Source organism: Tachysurus vachellii, chromosome 11 (genome assembly GCF_030014155.1).
Source record: "Tachysurus vachellii isolate PV-2020 chromosome 11, HZAU_Pvac_v1, whole genome shotgun sequence".
NCBI classification, from domain to species: domain Eukaryota; kingdom Metazoa; phylum Chordata; class Actinopteri; order Siluriformes; family Bagridae; genus Tachysurus; species Tachysurus vachellii.
In genome coordinates this window covers 18759670-18782169 of record NC_083470.1, presented here as the reverse complement: position 1 = coordinate 18782169, position 22500 = coordinate 18759670, and the positions used below count along the sequence as shown (strand labels likewise).

The 22500-nt window shown below is 37.4% G+C and overlaps 2 protein-coding genes across 2 annotated transcripts in view; one reads left to right on the top strand and one right to left on the bottom strand.

Annotated features, from left to right (window-relative positions):
* Positions 1-4118, bottom strand: part of LOC132853794 (leucine-rich repeat and transmembrane domain-containing protein 1) — a 13862-nt gene extending 9744 nt beyond the window's left edge. The window contains exons 1-2 of the mRNA XM_060881759.1: positions 3763-4118; positions 1146-1742 (exon numbers count right to left, since the gene is read on the bottom strand). Coding sequence (XP_060737742.1) covers positions 1146-1742; positions 3763-3979 — 814 coding nt within the window. The 5' untranslated portion in view covers positions 3980-4118. The remainder of the gene's footprint in view (positions 1-1145; positions 1743-3762) is intronic.
* cacna2d3a (calcium channel, voltage-dependent, alpha 2/delta subunit 3a) overlaps positions 1-22500 on the top strand; it is a 210801-nt gene that overhangs the window by 170123 nt on the left and 18178 nt on the right. Inside the window, exons 27-32 of the mRNA XM_060881760.1 lie at positions 11617-11678; positions 12390-12434; positions 13035-13097; positions 14257-14327; positions 21247-21322; positions 21760-21812. Of these exons, the coding sequence (XP_060737743.1) occupies positions 11617-11678; positions 12390-12434; positions 13035-13097; positions 14257-14327; positions 21247-21322; positions 21760-21812 (370 nt within the window). The remainder of the gene's footprint in view (positions 1-11616; positions 11679-12389; positions 12435-13034; positions 13098-14256; positions 14328-21246; positions 21323-21759; positions 21813-22500) is intronic.

The following is a 22500-nucleotide window of genomic DNA, read 5'->3' as shown; positions in this document are numbered from 1 at the left end:
TTAATGCAGACATTTTCTACGTTGCTCAAGTTAAACTGTAAGATTTACATTTATGACTGTAATGTTGTAAGATTATGTGAACGAGTTTGACGGACATTTTGAATTGCTTACAGTAATGTTGATGTATGATCAGGTGCTGTTGGGCTCCTGTTGATTTCCAGGAACCTACTTTTATACCATCTCTCCTTTGCTTTCTTGAGTTGATAAATTTATTATAGTCCAATACATTTACTATATACATTAATAGGAACATATGTACAAGCTCATTTATGTAGTTATCCAATCAGTCGATCATGTAGCAGCAGCACAGCACATTAAAACATGCAGATACAGGTCAAGAGCTTCAGTTAATGTTCACATCAAGCATCAGAATAAGGAATAAGTGTGATCTCTGTGACATTAATCGTGGAATGGATGTTGGTGCCAGACAGGCTGGTTTGAGTATTTCAGAAACTGCAGATCTTCTGGGATATTCATACAAAACAGTCTTTAGAGTTTACACAGGATAGTGTAAAAATAAAAAAAATAATAAAAGAAAAAGTGACAGTTCTGTGGGTGTCAATGTCCTGCTTATAAGAGAGGGCCAGAAATGGTCACATTGGTTTGAGCTGCCAGGAAGGAGATAATAACTCAAATAATCATTCTTTACAATCATTCTTTTTTAGTGAGCAGAAAAGCATCTCAGTACTCAAAAATAATCAATCTTTGGGGTGGATGGGCTACAGCAGAAGACCACATTGGACTCCATTAAGGTCAGCTTTAAAACCCAAGCTTTAAATGAGTTTTTTTCAGCATTCAGATAGCCAGATTTATGATTCCTTCAGATTCCTGTTCTTGGCTGGCAGGAGTGGAACCTGATGTGGTCTTCTTATGTTGTAGCCCATCCACCTCAAGGTTCAATGATTTGTGAAGTTTAGATGCTTTTCTCCTCACCACAGATGTAAAGAATGATTATATGAGTGAATATATCCTTCCCCGGAGCTCAAACAAATCTGCTCATTTTCCATTTGTCCATTTGTCCAGCCGAACATATAAGATGATTCTCCTTTGCACATTTAACCTTTGCTGTGAAATACTGCTTCTGTAGCCATAAAAATATAGTTGAAGTGATAATATGTATTACTTTACCCTAGCTTCATTCTTACCTTTAAAAGTGAATGTTTCCAACCATAGCTTAAGCCCTATCATGTGACAATCGCACTTCCAGGGATTATTCGTCAGGTGCAGCACCTGTAGGCTCCCAAGGGCATCCAGATGAATGCGATCCAGCTTTGTCAGCCGGTTATAGTGCAATGAAAAGTGGGTTAGATGGTGGAAACTATCAGCTAGTGCTCCTGGCAGCCCTGCTATGTAGTTATGAGACAGGTCCAAGTGTGTTAGATTGCGTATCGAGCCCAATAACCGGCGATCCACTTCCCGGATAGAGTTGTTGGCCAGGATCAGGGTCTTTAAGGTCCTAAGCCCTAGAAGGGCACTGGGAGAAATCATAGTGATGCTGTTGTTGGCCAGATCCAGAACTCGCAGGTATGGTGTTTCCCGGAAAGACATGGAACCGATGCCTCGTATGTGGTTGTCCTGAAGGTGTAGCTCCAGAGTGTCTGGATAAAGCTTGTGCGGAATTTCATACAATCCTCGTCCTCTGCAATCCACCACTTTGGCATGACTGTCACACCAGCACTCCTTCGGGCAGGAGGAGACAGCCTGGACCAGTAACAGGGTGGACAGTGTCAGGAACAAACCTCCTAAGGGATAAAAACACAAAAGCTGATGTTGATTCTCATGTTCTGGAGCTTAAAATGCCACCATACATCATACACTAATTTATACGCTCTTATACATTGTTGTTTTGTAAATTAATCCATCTAAACCCAAAGTTATTAACTAGCTTGCCGCTGTCTGGGTGTAGACCCAAAGAAAAGCTATTGCATGTTAGATCAAAGCAGCACATACATATGTGTAAATAGCATCAAATATACAAATACATGTAGTTCAGAGATTTTAAACATAAACATAAGGATATTTGTAGCAGATCTGCTGTCGGGGCATTTTTACAGAACATATGTCAACATGGCGTCTCAACGTATCAGCAATAAACAAAGCAGAATTTCTGTACTCTGGAATTAATTATACCATCCATACTAGCGTTTGCCTTATGTCCGTCAACCTATAGACATATTAACTTGTGAAATCTGTAATCTATAATAGTGACTATACAGGCTAACACTCATCACTAACTTGCCAATGAAAGACGTACAACGGAGGTGTCCATGGTTGTTGTGTTCTTCATGGTTTAAATGAAAACGACAAATGTCTCACTTTTCATGGGAAGTTGAACGTGGCATAAAGCATTCTGCATTACTCAAAATTTGCTGTTTTATAAATTTCAATTTCAACATGTTAGTAAATAAATAACACTATTTTTGAGTCAATTGAGACGCCCTACAATAGATATTTTAAAGCAAATGGCATGGTTGTATTACTATGAAATAAGTTCAATGAAATATCCATTACTTTCTATAAATAAATAAATAAATAGATAGATAGATAGATAGATAGATAGATAGATAGATAGATAGATAGATAGATAGATAGATAGATAAATAAATAAACTACAGTTTATGCCGGATAGCATGCTAGCACTTGTTTTATGGCATCAGTATAAGGACATGAAAACAATCACAACATGTTCCTTGTGGCTTGTGCATGTGTTGCTGGCTCGTTAAAATATTTTTTAGTGTATTAATAGCATGCTGTAAGAGTGCACTGTGGGTCAAATCTCTCCTACACATAAGAAGCAACGTACCTAGATAAAGTTACAAGATGATAGGACACTAGTGAGATATACGATGTGATCTGTGGTCAGTCCTACTCTGATGCTTGTAAAGAATCTTGGTGAAATTAGACTGCTTTAAGTGCTTAATGCGAATACACCGTATGTACTAATTTGTGTCAAATTTTCAGTTGCTTGTCAACAGTTTCTACTTTTTATATCCCGATACGTCAGAGGTAGATTCAATGCCAACATTTTCATGATATCTAAAAGCAACAAGCAACAGAAGCTTTGTAGAATATATGACTGGCATTGTTCATAGTTATATCTTCCTATACATTTAGTTTATGTTAGTGATGATTTTTCTCAAAGGGGTCATTTCCTTGTGCTTCTTTGTAAGGTTTCGCTTTGTGAATTGATAATGCTTAAATAATTCTAAATGATAGTTTTGGCTTATGCTAAAGCTGAAATTTAGGACACAATCACAAAGTTAAGCAATCATGCTCTGTCACTCTTGTTGCTTTTGTTACACCATATTTTAGCACAAAATAGAGCATCCTATTTATCTTTTTCTCCATACACTATGATCTGATAAAGCAGCCTTCATTTTAGCTTCATTTTCTAAAAGCATCATCCCATATTTTATTGACAGATGCAGTGCAGAAAATGGCATATTCAGCATCACAACACATTATGTAAAAACTCCCATTGCAGTTAGTCACAGCTTGATATGTCTAATTATAGCTCTGTGCTCTCATCCATGGGTTTGTCATAAAATGCTTTTCTTACAAGTGTACTAGCACACTGAGTTAAACTCAATGCTTATGCGTTAGAATGGCCGAAGAAACACTTTAGTCTTTAGTCCTTATTATTTTTTTGCCATGTACTACATTTGCTCTTGTTGTTACTACAGATTGTAAACATTACGCTGAAAATGAAATGGATGTTAATCTTAATGGTTTTAAAGTCATGATGGTGCTATTAGAACTTACCTGTCATGGCTCCCTGACCACTCCTCCGCTTAGTGTGTCCAGGGTTAGTCCACTGTGTATGGCAATGTGGAGGTTTGAGAATGGAGCTCTCTCTCTCTCTCTCTCTCTCTCTCTCTCTCTCTCTCTCTCTCTCTCTCTCTCTGTCTCTCTCTTTCTCTTGCTTTCTTGATCTCTCCTTGTTTGCTTTGCTCTCTCCCTCCCTTTCTGATTTCTTCATCCACTCTAAGTACTCTATCTATCTATCTATCTATCTATCTATCTATCTATCTATCTATCTATCTATCTATCTATCTATCTATCTATCTGTCTGTCTGTCTGTCTGTCTGTCTGTCTGTCTGTCTGTCTGTCTGTCTATCTATGCATGTTGCAGAGAGTGACAGTGAGTGTACAATGGACAGCTGTGCTCTTAAAGCCCACTGGAAAAGCGGCCAAGGCTTTCACATACCCACTGGAATAATCCTCTCCCCCTGCCCCCACTGTACAAAATACCTTCACATGCCTTGCCTTTGTTATTTCTGTTTTCTTTATCATTGCCGTACATCCAGTGTGTTCTTCCCACACAAGTCTCCAAAATACCTTCACATTCAAACTCATTCGATCTTTATTTCTATCTCTCTTTTTGTCTCTATATTTCCTTCTCTCTCTTTCTCACACATAGTCATGCTCATGCAGAGATGAGTGAGCTGCGATCCAGATATTTCTATCCAGCACTCGAGCTCCTATTAGCCTTTACCCTGCATAGACATCAAATACTGATGGCAAGAAGGGAACGGACAGAACATGCCTCCAGCATCACTCTCTCTTTCTCTGTGTCTATCTTTACTTTGCCCTCCTCTTTCTCTCTCTTTATCTCTCTCTCTTAATCTCTCTCACACAGACACTCCTACAGACACACACACACAAACACACACATGCATGAACGCACACATTTGCATCATGCAAGCCTAAAGCAAAGCTGTGTGTACAGCGTTTACAATACGCATGAGAACGTGCCAGATCCTACAAAACAGCTCTAGCAGAAGCATCCCATTTTAACATCATTACTCAAAAACATCTATCATCCCTGTATATTGTAACAAATTGAGGATTTTTTTGTAAAACCTGAAAATAGAATATTATTCTTAACAATCCTAATTTTAAACATTTGCTTCAGTGCAGAATTCAATAATAGATCGTGGAAGAAGGTCACAAGATAAAATCAGAAACATTACCAGTAAATATTATTGCTCTTTTTGCATTAGACTAATACACTGAAGTCCAGTTTTCCTTGATGGGATTTAGGCATTGTTTTATATATACATATATAAAACAAGTTCAGAGATGCTCTTCTGCATACCTCGGTTGTAATGAGTGGTTATTAAAGTTACTGTTGCCTTTCTATCAGCTCGAACCAGTCTGGCCATTCTCCTCTGACCTCTGGCATCAACAAGGCATTTGCGCCCACAAAACTGTCGCTCACTGGATATTTTCTCTTTTTCGGACCATTCTCTGTAAACCCCAGAGATGGAATGTGCGTGAAAATCCCAGTAGATCAGCAGTTTCTGAAATACTCAGACCAGCCCGTCTGGCACCAACAACCATGCCACGTTCAAAGTCACTTAAATCACCTTTCTTCCCCATTCTGACGCTCGGTTCGAACTGCAGCAGATCGTCTTGACCATGTCTACATGCCTAAATGCATTGAGTTGCTGCCATGTGATTGGCTGATTAGAAATTTGCGTTAACAAGCAGTTGGACAGGTGTACCTAATAAAGTGGCCGGTGAGTGTATATATATGCATGTGAGGAGATGAATAAATCATTATCTGTGTAAGAAGAGACAGTACTCAATTTAAGTTACAAAAAAAAAAAATTGGAATTCTTTAAAACAGTTAATGATATGATATATGAAAATATAATTATCAAATGTACATCAAAGTCCTGTGATGGTGAATAACCAAAATCCAGTCATATGTCAAGTTAATCTAGATGTACAGTACAATACAATGCAACACATACTGTATGTACACTTGGAAGGGTGCACGTGCATAGAAACGGCATAAATGTATGCAATAATACTGCATATTGTTTAAAGAGGTAGGTTTTGAAACTCATTTGTGTCAAGCAATTATACAGTATAGGACATGCGCAACCCTTTCTTTTTGCATTATCGTTAGAGGCAAATGTCAGGGCATGACAACTCTGGACTGATTCCATAAGTGTTGGCAGGTCTCCATTCTCTTCTGTGTGGTCATTGCAGGAACAGCACCAGCAGCTCCAGGGGTAACTGCTCTTTCTGTGTTTGGCTTTTTGGTGTACCTTGGTGTTTTTTTTTTGTAATAGAGCAGCTGTGCTGATGGATGGATGGATGGATGGATGGATGGATGGATGGATGGATACATGGATGGATGGATAGATGGATGGACAGCCTTGGATTCACCTGAAATGTGTACCACTGAGCCAACAATGTTAGTAGAACCAGAATACTTCTACTAGTAGTACTAGTGGCTGACACTACTAGAGTATCAGCCACAGATGGTGTGAGGTAACCATTGACATTTCTTTTGTTTTCCCATCTCCTTTTGGTCCCCTTACTTGGGAGAATCCATAAAACTTGCTATGTTTTATTATGTTATCTTTATTATGCACTATATGAACACATTTTCCTCATCAACCACACCTGTCTGTTGTTACAGACTCATTTTAAACTCCTATTTGTACTTCGCTCTTTTTCACACACCTTTATTAAGTGTACCTCTTGGATTTTGTTTACAGCTACTTCCATCTTATATTCCTTTTTTTTTTTTTTTTTAAGAATTTGTCAGACTTTTGTTTTCTTGGTTTTCAGTGTCGTTAACGTATCTTTTGTCTTGATGTGTGTTGATCAGCATTGCTTATTATAATGAAGTGTATTTTTGAATTAGCCCATATCTATGCTGCTTCTTCTTCTGGTCTGGCACATGATAAGCTCTGAAGTTTTGTAAGCATCACTGGGTACATTTTGTCCTAGTTGAACCTGTCAGTAAAATATGTCACATATATCTGCTTTACAAATCGACAATGTCCTGCACACAACTGTAGATAATGTATATCTCCTACACACAAAAATACCCATCACTTAGGTACGGTCAGAACATGAACATTCCTGAACACTTATTTATGCATGACCCAAAGGCATGGACACATGGCTACACGAGGTAGCAGATGTCACCCTTGAAACTTGCTTTAGTGCCCCAATTTAGTGCCATCCATACTCTGACTTTGAATCACCTGTTAGTGCTAATCAACTGTTTTTGAAACACTAATATATGCTTAAAATAGAATAGAATTTTTTAAAATAGAAAAAGTAAATTGATATATAGGTGTGGGGGTTGCACGGTGGCTTAATGGTTTGCACGATTGCCTCACACCTCCAGGGTTGGGGGTTCGATTCCCGCCTCCGCCTTGTGTGTGTGGAGTTTGCATGTTCTCCCCGTGCCTCGGGGGTTTCCTCCGGGTACTCCGGTTTCCTCCCCCGGTCCAAAGATATGCATGGTAGGTTGATTGGCATCTCTGGAAAATTGTCCGTAGTGTGTGAGTGCGTGAGTGAATGAGAGTGTGTGTGTTCCCTGCGATGGGTTGGCACTCCGTCCAGGGTGTATCCTGCCTTGATGCCCGATGACGCCTGAGATAGGCACAGGCTCCCCGTGACCCGAGGTAGTTCGGATAAGCAGTAGAAAATGAATGAATGAATGAATGAATGTTATATAGGCTGTGGTAGCCTAGTGGTTAAGGTGTTGGGCTACCAATCGGAAGGTTGTGAGTTCAATTCCTTTGTCCACCAAATCAGTGATAGTTTATTGGGCATAACTGGTGATTCAGTTTAGTTTATTTTTATTTGTAGAGCTCTTTTAACAATGGACATTGTCACAAATCTTTGCAAAGCTTTACAGGAATGTCATCATTGGTTGATCTTTAGAAAGTAATTAGTTATTGTGAAAAATAGCAATCTGAGATTGGCCTTTGGGAACAGTGGTGATGACTCATGAGTTGTTGGGAAACAACGGTAATCCATTCTTGTTCTTTGGGATTAAATTAAATCAGCAATTGGTCATTGGGAGCAATGTTAATCTATATTTAGTCAGTGGGAACAATGATAATCAGTATTTGGCCAGTGGGAAAAATGTTAATCAGTATTTGGCCAATGCAATCAATGGTAATCAGTAATTGGGTATTGGGATTAATAATGATCAGTATGTGATTATTGGGAATGTGATTATCTTAATCATTGATTGGTTATTGGAAGCATGTACTTGCAGAAGCAGAATGAACTACACCTGCTCTTTCCACTCATATAACCAGCAGCTGTGATGAGAGCTGAACAGCCATATCAAGTGCAACACGTTTGCTAACGTTTACTCAAAATGTCTCTGGGTTCTGTAAAAAATCCCACTATGTGGCCATTCATTTAGAAGCCAGGAACAAATCTGATTTTAATTTTTTTTTTTAAGTACTTACAACTGAGCAGTAGCAGGACTGCTGCTTTGCTCTTTTGAGCACTGTAGAGAACGTGATTTTAATTTTTTGTAAGTGTGATTTCTAGACCTATGTAATGCAAGGTCAGTGTATTGTAAGTGCTCAGTCACAGTGTCCAGAGAAGGACTAGGATTTTTTTTTTATGCATGGGTTTTATAAGATAAGGCTAAATATTTAAACTAAAAATGGTTGCAAAGTAATTCTGTTCTTTTATTTGGAAAAACAAACCTTTAAGAATAATTTTGTATTGAAACCCATGAACATTCGTAAAGTATCTAAAAAACTTGGTTTACTTCTGAAAAGTAAGTTTGATTGTAAATAATTACCATTAATTACCTGCTTTCCAGCTTTTACTAACAAGTGCTGTAGATGATTTTTTTTTAAACACAGCTTGTACATTTGGTGTCAGTGCTTGAAGTGGAGGAAAATAAATGTGGTGCTCCCCATTTAGCGCATGTCAGAGTACGTGGTACCAGTTTTAGCAAACCATTAGGTCCCAAAAATACCCAGCAACATAAAAGCACCCACTTTCAGACAGATGATCTCCCAGATTTTCAGTTTTTTGTTTTTCAATATGATTTTTTTGTGTTAGCGCAAGCATAACTTGATGGTTAGTACTGTCATTTTTATTATTTATGTTGGACACTTTTGTGCACCCTATTGCTATTACCACTGAAGTTAAATTTTAAACTGCAATAAAAAGGCTTATCAACATTATGGCTATGTTCTGTACATGTTATTTTTAATCATAAAACTGGGGTTTGGGGTTTGATTCCAGCCTCTATGCTGTGTGTGCAGAGTTTGCATTTTCTCCTTGTGCTTTAGGGGTTTCCTCTGGGTACTCCTGAGTGCCCCCTGCCTGAGTACCCTGGTGTAGGTAACCCTTAGTAGGATATATGATAAATGATGAATGGATAGATATCCCAGTGGGCCATTCTGGCTATTTCATTACAATGATTCTCCAAATCAGGGTCAACCCAAGAAGGCAGGGCCTAGTGCAAGTTAGAAGGCGCTCTATATCTGTCATCTTCATATCAAACCTTGTATACTGTATGATATTTAGTCCTAATACAGTCAATCAACTTCAGCTAAGCCTGATTGTTACTCTTAATGCTACTTTTTTCTCCCTTCATTCTGTTCTGTATTGTTCTACTCAGTCCTTCGTTTCACACGTTGTTCACACATTGAATTTGAGTCAGTGTGCCTACTAATGATTCCTTCTTATTTTTCTTTTTTGTTACATGTTCATTTATTCTGCTTCAGACCTGCACTTTCTAAACCTGCTCTGTTGTTTGCTTGTCATCATTTTTAAACCATTAGGCAGGTAATTTATGAACACCAGTATGAATTATATAGCTCAGATAATGTTTTAGAATTATGTCGTTCTTCATAAAATCGACGAAAACACTCAAATTAATCAAGATGTTTCAGTGGTATTTTGCCTCCCAAATTCATTGTTTTCATTACTATTTTAAATATTTTTCCTGGCTGAAGTGTCCCTAGAGGACAGGGCGATTCTATTACTAATTATTGCAAATAAATCAATTGTTTTATTCTGTAATAATAAAAGAAGTGATTTAGACCATGTGTACTCTTGCTGAACTGTTCAAATCCTCAGCCGTTTTCTTGTGTTCATTCAGGTTCTTTTGAGTGACGTTGCCGTCTAAGTTTCCTCTTCAAACCCTTTCCCACCCACATTTCAAGATCTGGCTCCTCCACTGTTTTTTATTTGTTTTCCAATCACATGATTGGGTCTCTGTAACCAGGGCAACAATGGCATTGATGTGTAATCTCACACAGTGAACGTATCCTTCTGTGCCCCATACCACTTATTCTGAGCTTCTCTACCATTTCTTGTCAAAGTGGTTTGACCTTATTCACTATTACACCCTGTTTATTGTCACCACTGTGAAAACTCTATATACTGTATGTATGAAACAACGTATATAGAAATATGGGATGAATCAAGTACCTTATTGACTCAATAAGCGACATACTGTAGCATTATATTTATTAGGTCTCAACCCTACACACCATCCTAAACACTGTGACACATATATTGATAGATAGATTGATTGATCCATTACACAATTTCTGCTAATTTAGTGTTTAAAGTGCTTTCTTCTTGTGTAACAAAGGGATTTTACATGTGTGCAACCTCATAGTTAAAGCCTAGGGAAACAGAACATGGTTAAAGGCAACAGAATTCCTTGGGACTGAGAGCAAAGGATTAATAAAGTAATAATTTCTAGACGATTACTTTGAATTTGTTTAACATTTCCCATATTTGGTGTTAATCATGTGTTGAGAGAAAAAGCGGTAATTAAAAAATGTAAAAAATGTAATTAAAAAAATGTAGTTGTAAATAGTTATAATGAGCATGACTTCTTGTTTGATCAACAATAAATAGCTTATCTTACTGGAATTCCTGAGTAAAACACTTAAACTATGTAAAGTGTGCTATTATTTATTTTATACAATAGTTTTTGCTTATTTTTATGAAAGGTGCCAAGAACTTTGAATACTGCACATAATACAGTGTGCATTATTCTTTTCTGAACATGTAAACTGCTTCTTTAACTCACATAAACACATGAATGCACTCTAATTCATTTATATTTGATTACCATAATAGTTTTCTGGTTTGCTTAATCCCCTATATTTCTGTGTATACTTTGCAGCAAGACCTGGAAATGCCGCAGTTATTTTGCATGTTGTGTCGATCGGTCAGAAAATCTGAGCAATGCCTTAGTCACACTTAGTACCAAGTGATATCTTCCTCCATCATTTTGACACTTCTGATAGTGCACAATTATTGCTGATGGCTTCTGAGGTATCCTTTGACAATCAGACCATTCTCCTTTAGCTCTATTTCACACAGAGATTAAAATAATTCTTTACATGGACAGGAGGAATGCCTTTGTCAACAAGTTGAAATCCATAATCAGTAATTTAGTAACTCATAAGTCTTCAGCATGACATATTTTACTTGGCCTTAAACCATCATGTTGTGGTATTATATACAGTACATGATTGGCTCAGAGAACTGGTTCTGAGTATACAGTATAAGGCATGGAGGTGAGAAGGAATATGTTTTTCTACTCCTTATTGAACAAAATGTAGAAGCTTGGAGTACGGTTTCAATATTTAATGGGTCAGATCGTACCACCTTACTAAATATTATTCAGTTAAGGCACCGTATCCATAAACATCATGAAGATTAATGAGTCCTGATTTTGTCATTGTTAATGAAGCTTTGATGATTGCGAAATTGAAAAACCTTCATATTGGTGTTAAGTAAATAACATGACACATTGACTATTTTTGAACATGACATGTTTTGAATGTGTGCTTGCTCTAGCTGTGGGGATACAGATGAAGTTGGAATTCTTTCAGAGAAAATTCTGGACTGCCAGCAGACAGGTTAGGGCCCACAACACTCTTTCACACACACACACACACACACACACACACACACACACACACACACACACACACACACACACACACACATATACAAACACAGCTTGACATTTAGATTGAGTAAAGCTATGATACTTGTAAAATATGTTTTAATGCAATTAGTTTACCATCAGCAGAGTTTTCATCACTGGACACCATTTCAAATCTCTTCAAATATTTTACTTATTTAATATCCCTGCTGTTCTCTGCTGACCAGTGAGAAGTATTATCAGTAAGTTAAAATGATAGAAATTCAGGTTCAATTTAAAAATAAATAAAATAAATACATTTTTACATTCGAAATAGTTATACAGTTGGGGACATTGCATACTGTATATACATACATTACATTCATAAAAAGTGAATTCTGTGTTTTATTTGAGACTGGATTTACACAAGAAACTGAATTTACACAAATGACAGATACATAGAGTTAATAAATAATATAAACTCGGATAACGAGTCATTTTAAAGATTTTACTCCATGTCTCCTTATTAAGTCATAAACAATTCATTTTGTTTATTGCTATTATGTTGAATACAGTAGAATGGAATTCTTAAGAGCATAAAACTAATATACGCTTATGAGACATTTACAAATTTCATAAATGACCCACAATACAGTCTGCTTGTATTTTGTTGTCTGTGTAATGTTTTTGTTTCACACTGTAGTGTGCTACCCTGGATGGGAAGTGTTCCATCAGCTGTGATGATGATGTGAGGATGCATTGCATAATTCCTCTATGCACAGTCTATCACTGATCATTCTTTTGAACATAAATTATTATAAGTAGTATTTGAAAGCATGTGTTCATAGACAAACAAACAAACACACATAAATACATACATACATACATACATACATACATACATACATACAGAGGGGTGCAGAAGTCAGAGCGAAAGTTAAATTGCTTCTGTTTTGCATACTTTTCTAATTTAATAATTCTTTTCAGCATTTTGTCTAATCCGGTGCTTCAATAGAAGAGATCAGATATGATGAACATCTGACCGTTTATACAAAGCAGTTAACCTGGTCACTATCACATATTTGCTTACATTTAAATAGAGACCTAGAAATAATGCAAAATATTAAATATTCAATACTTTGAATATTTAATTTCTTTGTCTTGAATATTTTAGTATTCTAAAAACTTCTGTCCATTTTCAAAATAAAAATAAATAAATAAATAAAATCCAAGATTTTCAATGTGGTCTCAGATTTTTGGTCCCCACTATACCTAGATTTTGTGTTTATACTTTATCAACTAACACTGTCATTAACATTCTTCACTATTTCTTCTTTTTATTTTTCAGGATATAAATTGCTACCTCATAGACAACAACGGCTTTATCCTTGTATCAGAAGACTCTTCTATGGTACTACTTTCATTAAATGAATATATCCTATTTTTAATGATAATAAGGTACGCATACAAAACAGCAACAACAACAAAACTGTTGCATCCATAAGTATCATTGATTTGGTTACTCCATGTTAGGTAGATTATTTCAAAAATAGTAGGATTTTTGTATTTTAAAAATATTTTAGTAATTAAGTAAGTAAATTTTAAGTAATGTTCTGTTAACAAAATAATTTAGGTAATATTTAGGTAATACACATAGATAGTTGTGTTAGTTGTGTTTAAAAATCTTTACAGTACATACATTGGATAGGCTTTCAGACCTATGCTTTATACTAATTTCTGTGTGCTGTTTGTTCAGCAAGTATAAATGAACACTGGGACACTTTGACTCACCTACAAAATCACCAGACCTAAATTTCCCAAAGACTTGTGGGATTATTTGCAATAGTAGTAGGAGCACCTAAATAGGTCACCCACTCTAGCCGAGAGAGCTATAGTTGACAGGGTGACAATGGCGTGCATACCGTATGTAACAGGACGTGCATGTGATTAAGGTGATAAATGGTGTAATCAAATATTAGTAAATGTATTTTTTTTTTGTCTGGGAAGCTTATAAGCAATACAATATTACATACATGTGTTATAACTATTATGCAATATTTATTTAGACTTTTGTTTACTGTACTATATCTTTATTTTTGTGCAGTTCAATTCAATACAAAAAATAATCTTCAATTCAATACAAAAATATTCTATCCATAATTACATTCTGAATATGACAGAGAATGCATTTACTCCTTTCTGCAAGTTTTATACTGTAATTACACATTAGATGTATTTTAATGCAGTATTACTGTAGCTTGATGTTGTATTTATGAGTCATATGTTTCGCAGGATGAATCCTTCTGTTATGTAACAGAACATTGTGTTACTCATGATTTTTTTTTTACATGGCTTTGCAAATGTGTTGCACCACTACATACACACACACACACGCACACACATGCACACGTCCATGTCCCTCCCGAACTTTTTCTGTACATGTGTCTTTGAGGATCTTTATTCTCCTTTTAGTTTTTATTCTCCACATTGCACACAGTTTGTTTTAAACTATTTTTTTGTTACTGTTTTAATTGCTCTTGTTTCTCTTTTTTAATTGCTCTGTCTCTCAGACGGGTGTCTTCTTTGGGGAGGCAGAGGGTGCCGTCATGAGCAAACTACTATCCATGGGTTCTTTTAAAAGGTAAGAAAATCCACTTATACCTATTCACTAAGCATTTGTAAGAAGAAGTTCCTTAGGTTAATACAGTCTCTCAAAGCTTGTTTTAAATGAAATAGACTCAGTATGATAAATTATATCCAACCCTAGACATCACTGATACTATAATACTTCCTGAAAGTGTCAGTGTGAAGTTCAAGGTCTCAATGATTCCTGTTCTGCAGCGAAGCAGGGAGACATTGAAAAACTGGGCTGTGTCCCACGTGTGTGATTATATATGAGCTAGATTAATATGGAAAAAAAGGGAAAATTGTTGAGTCATTGGAGTCAACAGAGAACTACTACACATTATCTTATCTTATCTTATCTTATCTTATCTTATCTTATCTTATCTTATCTTATCTTATCTTATCTAATCTTATTTTATCTTATCATAATGGTGGGCCAGGAAGGGCAGTTAATTAATCCATTTGCGGAGTTTAATCAAGAGTGAACAGTCCAAAACAAGAGGCAGAGGCAAAATCAGAAAAAAGACAAGGATATAACATAGGAAGCAATCTGCATGTCAAACAAATCCAACACAATCCAAAATACAAAAAAAACTGAACAGCAAAATAGGATGAAACACAACAAAGCAAACAATGGAAATAAGGCTTGGTAATGCAGGATAAACACTAACAATATTTTACCTCAAACAATGGACAGAGCGTGGTTTATAAGTCTATAAATCTGGAAGTCCCAATTCAAGTCCCTGTGAATTGCAAGTTTTCGGTAGTCTGGTGAGGGCTCTCTCTTGTGGCAGAGAGGGGAATGTGCAGGCATAGTTCTAACAGAATCCCCCATTAGGAACAAGTACCAATGTTCTTCTCCTGGGATGCCCCCATGGGTCTTGGAGTTTGCCGGTCTTGGTTTTCCCCTCCCAAATGACCAAGCAATGCAGATGTCCTCTTCTTCTTCCAGAAGTGAGTTGACCAGATATGCTGGTGCGCCGTCTATCTCCAGTGGTGGTGGGGGCATGAGATCAGTGTTCTTGTGTTTGTCAGCCTCCTGGGCAGGTTTCAGGAGGGAGGTGTGGAATAAAGACAAGATATGGTAACTGCCTGGTATCTGTAATCTATAAGTGAGCAGGTTAACCTGTCACAGGACTTTAAAGGCTTCAATATACCTTGGTTTAATCTTTTGACTTGGTAGTTTAAGGTGGAGTTTCTTGGTGGAGAACCAGACCATGTCCCCTGATCAGTACTGTGAGTGGGGGCATCTCCAGCTTGTAGCTCTTGTGTTGCACTGCCCTCTGGAAGTGGACATGAGCACTCTTACCCTTACACTCATACCCTTTTGTTATTCTGGAACCAGTCCTTGGTCACTTGGATGTTGGATGGTTCCACAGACCATAGAAACAGAGGCAGTTGGTAAGTGGGGATGCACTAAAAGGGTGCAAAGATGTCAGGGAATCACATCAGGGAATATATTAGGGCATATTTGGACCATGGGAGCTACTCGCTACACTGTTGTTGTTCTTGGCTGCAGGTTCTTGGATTAAGGGTGGTAGCTTGAAGTTCGGCTTAAATTATTGCCCAGGATTTTGCGGAATGCCCTCCAGACTTGAGAAGTGCATTGAGACTCTTAGTAGGATTCAATGTTCTCTGGGAAACCATAGTTCCTGAATATGTGGTCGGATAGGGTTGTGGCTGTTTCTTTGGTTGTGGGGAGACCATTCAGTGGCACCAACATGCAACCTTTAGAAAAATTAACAATCACCAGGATGGTGGTGTAGCCGTGCAATTTGGGTAGGTCCTTAACATAATCTACCGCAATATGTGCCTAGGGGCACTGCGGCATTGGGAGTGCCTCCAGAAAGCCAGCTAGTGGTGACCAAGGTGTCCTTGACTGGACACATATAGTATAGGCCTCAATGTATCTCTGGTTTGTCACTAGTGTTGCCTTGGATGCCTTTTGCACCAGCTTCTGGTTCTTTTAGTGCTGGGATAGCCTGAGCTGAGGCAAGTGTGAACCAATGTTCATTGGTGGAGATCATTGGGCTTAGAGGGCATTGACCTTGCTGTTCTTGGTTCCTGGTTGATACGCAAATAATGTCCATCAGGCCTGCTGTCGGTTCACTCATTTTGCATTCTTTATGTACTCCATGTTTTTGTAATGTGTTATAACCTGAAATAGTGCTTCTTTAATGGACAGTAGTTCTCTGTATTCAATGCTGTAATTGGCCTCATCTGGCCTTTACTGCTTAGAGAAGAAAAGAAGAAAGCACTGGTGAACAGTTTACTGTTTACTGTTCATGCTTGCCACATAAGAAGGATGTGAGGGGTGCTACTACTATGCTGTAATTTTGTATGAACCTTCTGTAGAGAAACTGTAAACTGTCCTTTGCAAAGCTTAGAAATCTTTGTGGTTCCTTGACACTGGATGGGTTTGGCCATTCCCTTGCAACACACACCTTGCTGGTACTCACACTTTTCAGCTTTTAGAAAAAGTTGATTTTGTAGTATCCTGGATAGTACTAGACAAGCATGACTGGTGTGGGTGTAAAAGGGTATTAAATACCTTAAAGTCCTTAAGGAGTGAATTAAAATGTTGTCTATGTAAACTATGATGAAGTGGTTCAGTAAACCTCTGAATGCCTCAATACTGCAGGAGCATTGATCAGCCCATACGGCATCACCAATTATTTAAAATGACCCCATGTGGTGAGAAACAGTGTCTTCCATTTGTCTCCTTTGCAGATTGGAATGTGGTTGTAAGGGCTCATCAGGTCCATCTTGTTAAAAACAAATGACTCCCTGAGTTGTTTACGGGGTGGGGAAACAATGTCTATGAGTGCAGGTACCTGATCGTGATCGTGAGGGCATTTTGCAAACAGCAGTGGGTAAAATAATGCAGGAACCAGTGTGATAATTCCTTGCATATCTAGGATATCCGTGGGTCAATTGTATTAAACCAGTGGTGCCCCAGGATGACCTGGCTTAGAGGGGGATGAAATCACATAGAACTCCAGCTCTTCTACATGAATTAGCCCAACTTGGAAGGTGATGGGCACAATCTAATGGGTGATTATCCACATTAATTATCATCAAGGGTGTGGTGCATGGAATGGTGGGTAGCTGGAGGTTCTTGACCACGTGGCAGTGGTCAGTCCTTTGTGAAAAATCACTCGCAATGCCGTATCATTGCAACCACTTTACGCTGCAAGAGTCCGGAAGTCTGCACCATGGACCATGGTGAGACTCTGTGACAATGTTTGGCCTTCCTTCACACCCACCACCTTTGTCTGAAGCCTGGGAATCAGTCCTCCGGAAGTCCACAGCTTAGTCACAGCCCAGACATAATTGGGGCAATTGTACTGAAATGTCCTGTACCCCAGCTGAATACTCTAACTCCTCCCTGATAAGCTGTGAAAAGTGAGTGAAAGAGGTACATCTTTGTACCCTTCTGGAGAGTAGCGACACCATGAAAGCACACTTGGTGGTGTCACAGCATGAGCCCTCAGGTAGGTGGGTAAAGCAAATTTCACACTGCCTCAGGAATTTTAGTTAGAAGGAATTCTAAGTGTCTCTACCTCCCATAAAGTGCACAGCTTAGCATGATAACAAAGCCAAAACCTATAGCCAGAAATCATCCCTTTCAGGAACGATGGAACTATCTCTCTCTCTCTCTCTCTCTCTCTCTCTCTCTCTCTCTCTCTATCTCTCTCTCACACACCCTCTCTCTTATTTGCCTCTATCAATCACAGAGGTATTAGCTGATCACAGGTATCTGTGATCGGTGACGGTTGGTAGTGCTTTCATATGTGTGTGTTTGTGTTGTTGTAAAAAGGTGCACTTAACTGACTTCACATGTCTTTGAGGAAGTATATGATGAGCTTCACCCCACCAGATTGGTATATATATATATATATATATATATATATATATATATATATATATATATATATATATATATATGTATTTGTATACTCAAATGCACTTTCATATGCAATAAGGATTTGTTCTCTGTCCTTTTCATTTTTCCCCAAAACGATATTTTACAAAGCTATTAAGGGGACAAAGAGCATTTCATATTTTTTGACAGGAATTTGGGATAATGTGGAATTTGGAAAAATAAATCCATGAACACCTGGAGACACCCACACACAGGGGAGAGAGAGAGAGAGAGACAGAGAGAGAGAGACAGAGAGAGAGGGAGACAGAGAGGTTTAAATTTTTATTAAATTTTAAATTGTAAATAAATACATGTTGAAAGATCACAAATCGAAGCATGTAGAAATTAAATGAATACCGATCTCTACTATTTTAAAAATCAGGAATCAGCTTAACATTCAAATAATATATTGACTGCAGTTGTGTTCTCTTCCCCTATCTTCATAACATACACACACTCAAACACACATGCAAAACACACATTTCCTTTCTTCAACACAATCAGACATCTGGAGAGTGGGGCCTCTGAAGCGTGCTGTGGGATGGGAATAGCCGCCAGCGATGGGCAGTGACACGATTAGCTATGATTAAGTGTGGAATGTTAGGAGGAGGTAGAGGAAGAGGAGGAGGATGAAGTGGAGAAGGAGGGCAGAAGAAAGGTGATGTAGCAGGGTTTTCCATGCATAGTTTTACAAGTGTGCCCTTGCCTTCAGCCTAAAACCCAGACATTATCCACTACCAACACATACACATACACACACACACACACACACAACACTACATACTACCATGCTCAATATATCCATCAGTAAAGCAAAAAAGATAGAGATAGAGTTGTACTGCTCAACACAATTATATACAAGAATGAAACGTGTTTTGTCTCATGCTGATTGTGCATTTTTTATTCATGTTTCGACTTCCACACAAGCATATTGATAAAAGGTCATATGATTTTAGGAAATGCATACAAAAATAAATACTTGTTTTTTTCTTTGGCTTTGCAAAATTATTCATCCCCTTGAAATTCTGCCACATTTTGTAGTGTTGCAACATGAAACTGAAATTAATTAAATTAGGATTATATCACACAATTCTACATAAAATTGCCCATTAAAGTGTAAATTGAAAATTAAAAAATAATAATAAAAATAACACAATAATGTAAAAGTGGTAATTGTACAAGTCTTGCTGTGAAAATCAATGTGCATGTTTCCGGTGTTTCTTCTCATTTTCCAACAGATTTATTACAATTATTTTTTTAAAGAACACACCTAAACAAATAATCTTCTCATGAAAGACATGGTGCTATCAAAATAGCGGACAGATATTTGGAAAAGTATTATGTAGCACTTTGAAATCCGTTATTAGCACTATTTACAGAATGATATTTTTAAGCCGGTGAATTTTTTTTCAAGACACAGTACATTTATATGCATAGAAAACCTTATACTATACATATCATTTAACATAATCAAATATCTGAAAATTAGAAATGATACAATTTCTTAATTTTCAGATTTTAGTAAGATTTCTTTGTTTGTATCTTCTACTAATCTGTAATATTCCACTGAACATACAGTCAACTATGATTCTAACCAACTATAAAAATAGTGGAAGACAGAAGCAGTTAATTACAGTCTCTTACTTGTAATTAATGACTTATTTAGTGCATGATATTTTTCCTTGAAAATAAAAGCATTCTCCAAAAATCTATATAGTTAAAAGGTGAAAGAGGAACAGTCAGTGCAAGAGATAATAACTTCCAGAAACGTGTGCCTCACGTCTCCCAGCGTGCCTAAAACCGAGCGAGGTTGTTAATCCCATCAGTTCTGAGGGATTAGCCGTAATCTCATCTGCACGCTATGTCACGGTTATGCGTCTCCAGTGGTGGCTGCTATGGTTCGAACCTGTCCTCAGGCTGTGTGTGGGGTGGTGTCAAAACTCCATCTGCTAGCAGCCCAGACAGTGATCACACACACAGGTTTGTATGCCTCAAAGCCGACCAAATCCCCTCCACACACCTGCCCTGTCAGTCACATGCATCTGATGTGGTCATACATTCTTCGCACTTGGAACCACAGTCTCAGAAATGCAGTCAGACATGCATATTAAAGTTCAGACACAAACACCTGACATGCTTTCAAACACACCTACACACACACACACACACACACACACACAGAGACACACACATACACACAGATAACCCAGCCATTTCTAGCCTGGAGGCCTGGTTATGAAAGATATCCTCCACCTATTGCACACAACATCGTCTAATTCGCTTCCACACACAGCACGGTTCCTTATTCGCTTGCCTTTTCCATCAGCACCTTTCACACTCTGAAATCACCATCATTGTGAAAGTAGAATCAAGTCTAGACATCTCACCTTGATCTTGCCCTCTACACTGGGTTCACACACAGGTTTGGGAGATTGCTGAGCTGTTTTTCATCTTACATCACGCTGGCCAATTGTTGTTGAAAACATAAAATACTGTCATAAAAAAAAATCCATCTACGCATTGAACAGATTAGGAATTTAACACAAAAGCATGGGAATTAGTTAGATATTAAAATACTTCAGCAGTTAATCTGGGTGCTTAAGAAGATATTAATTTCAAAGTAGAAAGTATTCAATATTTTTATTTTTCTGTTAAAAAAGAATGTTAACTAATTAGCATTTTTAAGGCATTTGCAATATTATTTAACAGATTTAAAACGATTGATTTTTTTTTTTTATACAAACCTTACAATTTATGGCAAAGTCGTGTGAAATAATTAGCCGAAATTTTGCTACAGTCCTTGAAAATGACTTGAATTTCAATTCAGTAAAGCTGAACAAACTTTTGGGTAATTATTAATTATCTGCTTTTAAAGCCTGAAATTTGGAATGTTGGCACGTTTCGGTACACATTTTTTCCCTTTCTTACTTCTCATGACTTTTAAACCTGATTTCTTTGTGTGTCTGGTGTGTGTGTGTGTCTGGACTTTCTTTCATTTTTTCCCTCTTAGGGTGACTCTGTATGACTATCAGGCCATCTGCAGGATCTACGCCGAGAGCAGTGACAGTTCAAGCTGTCTGTTAGACGTAAGCATAAAAGAAGCACTGAAACAAAGCTCACCAGTGCCTACAGTGAACTGCTATTAAGTTGTTATGTCTGTGTGAATGTGCAGCATCTCCTCTTTTTTGTCTTGTTTGATTCAGCTTTCTCTTCTTCCTCTCTTTTTTTTCATGCCTTCTCATTCTTGGGTGGTCTTGCCACACAATGATGAAGAGCAGCCACATCTATGCAATATCCACCAGCCTATGTGTGTGTGTGTGTGTGTGTGTGTGTGTGTGTGTGTACTTGCCTCTATACTGTATGTGTATGTGGGTGATCTGACCAATGTCTTGCACCCTAGTCCTAATTACTTCTCTTTATTTACTGCATTTCTACGTGTGTACTCGACCGCATGAGCCCGACACTTCTTGTTGTTTACTGTCATCTGTTTATGTGTGATTTATGGCTTTTCCCTCCCTCACAGCCCTACTTTGCCTTCTACGCGACTGTTAAATGGCTGCTGACCGAGCTAATCATGTAAGTAACCTCCGAGTCATCTGCTTTTATTCATTGGATTTTTCCAAAGCATCGCAAATTACCAGAAACCTAATGGAGATAGCCAGGGGAATCTGGGATGCTGCTTTGAACATGCTACCCTTTGCTGAGGTTACACTTGGCCAGACTGACGTGATCAAAGCCATGATTTTGTTTGCAGTTGTGAGTTTGTTGTTGTAAACAAAAAGACAAAGCCTATACACACTATATTCTATTATTCTGTCTTATTAGAAACATCACATTTTTAGGCACTTGAATTAATTACGGTTATTTACAGGACTTTTATTCCTTTAATCAGATTTCCATATGAGGTTGGATATCAGTTACAGTATGGAGCATTACTAGTCTCCTTTATATATATGTCATTATCATATACATTTTTACATTTTTGGAATTTGCTATAATCAATGTAATGAGGAAAGAAAAGAAGAAAAATTGTCATTGACACAACACACTGTCAGTGACACATCAACAAAGCTTGTATTCATAAATACAAATTTGTAAATGAGTAAGTATTATTAGTAGTTGTAAGCATTTTATAAACACCAATAAACCATATAAAGTTTTAATAATAATTCATTTTAATGCCATCTGCTGTACTGTAAAGCATTTATAATAATAATAATAATAATAATAATAATAATAATAATAATAATAATAATAATAATAA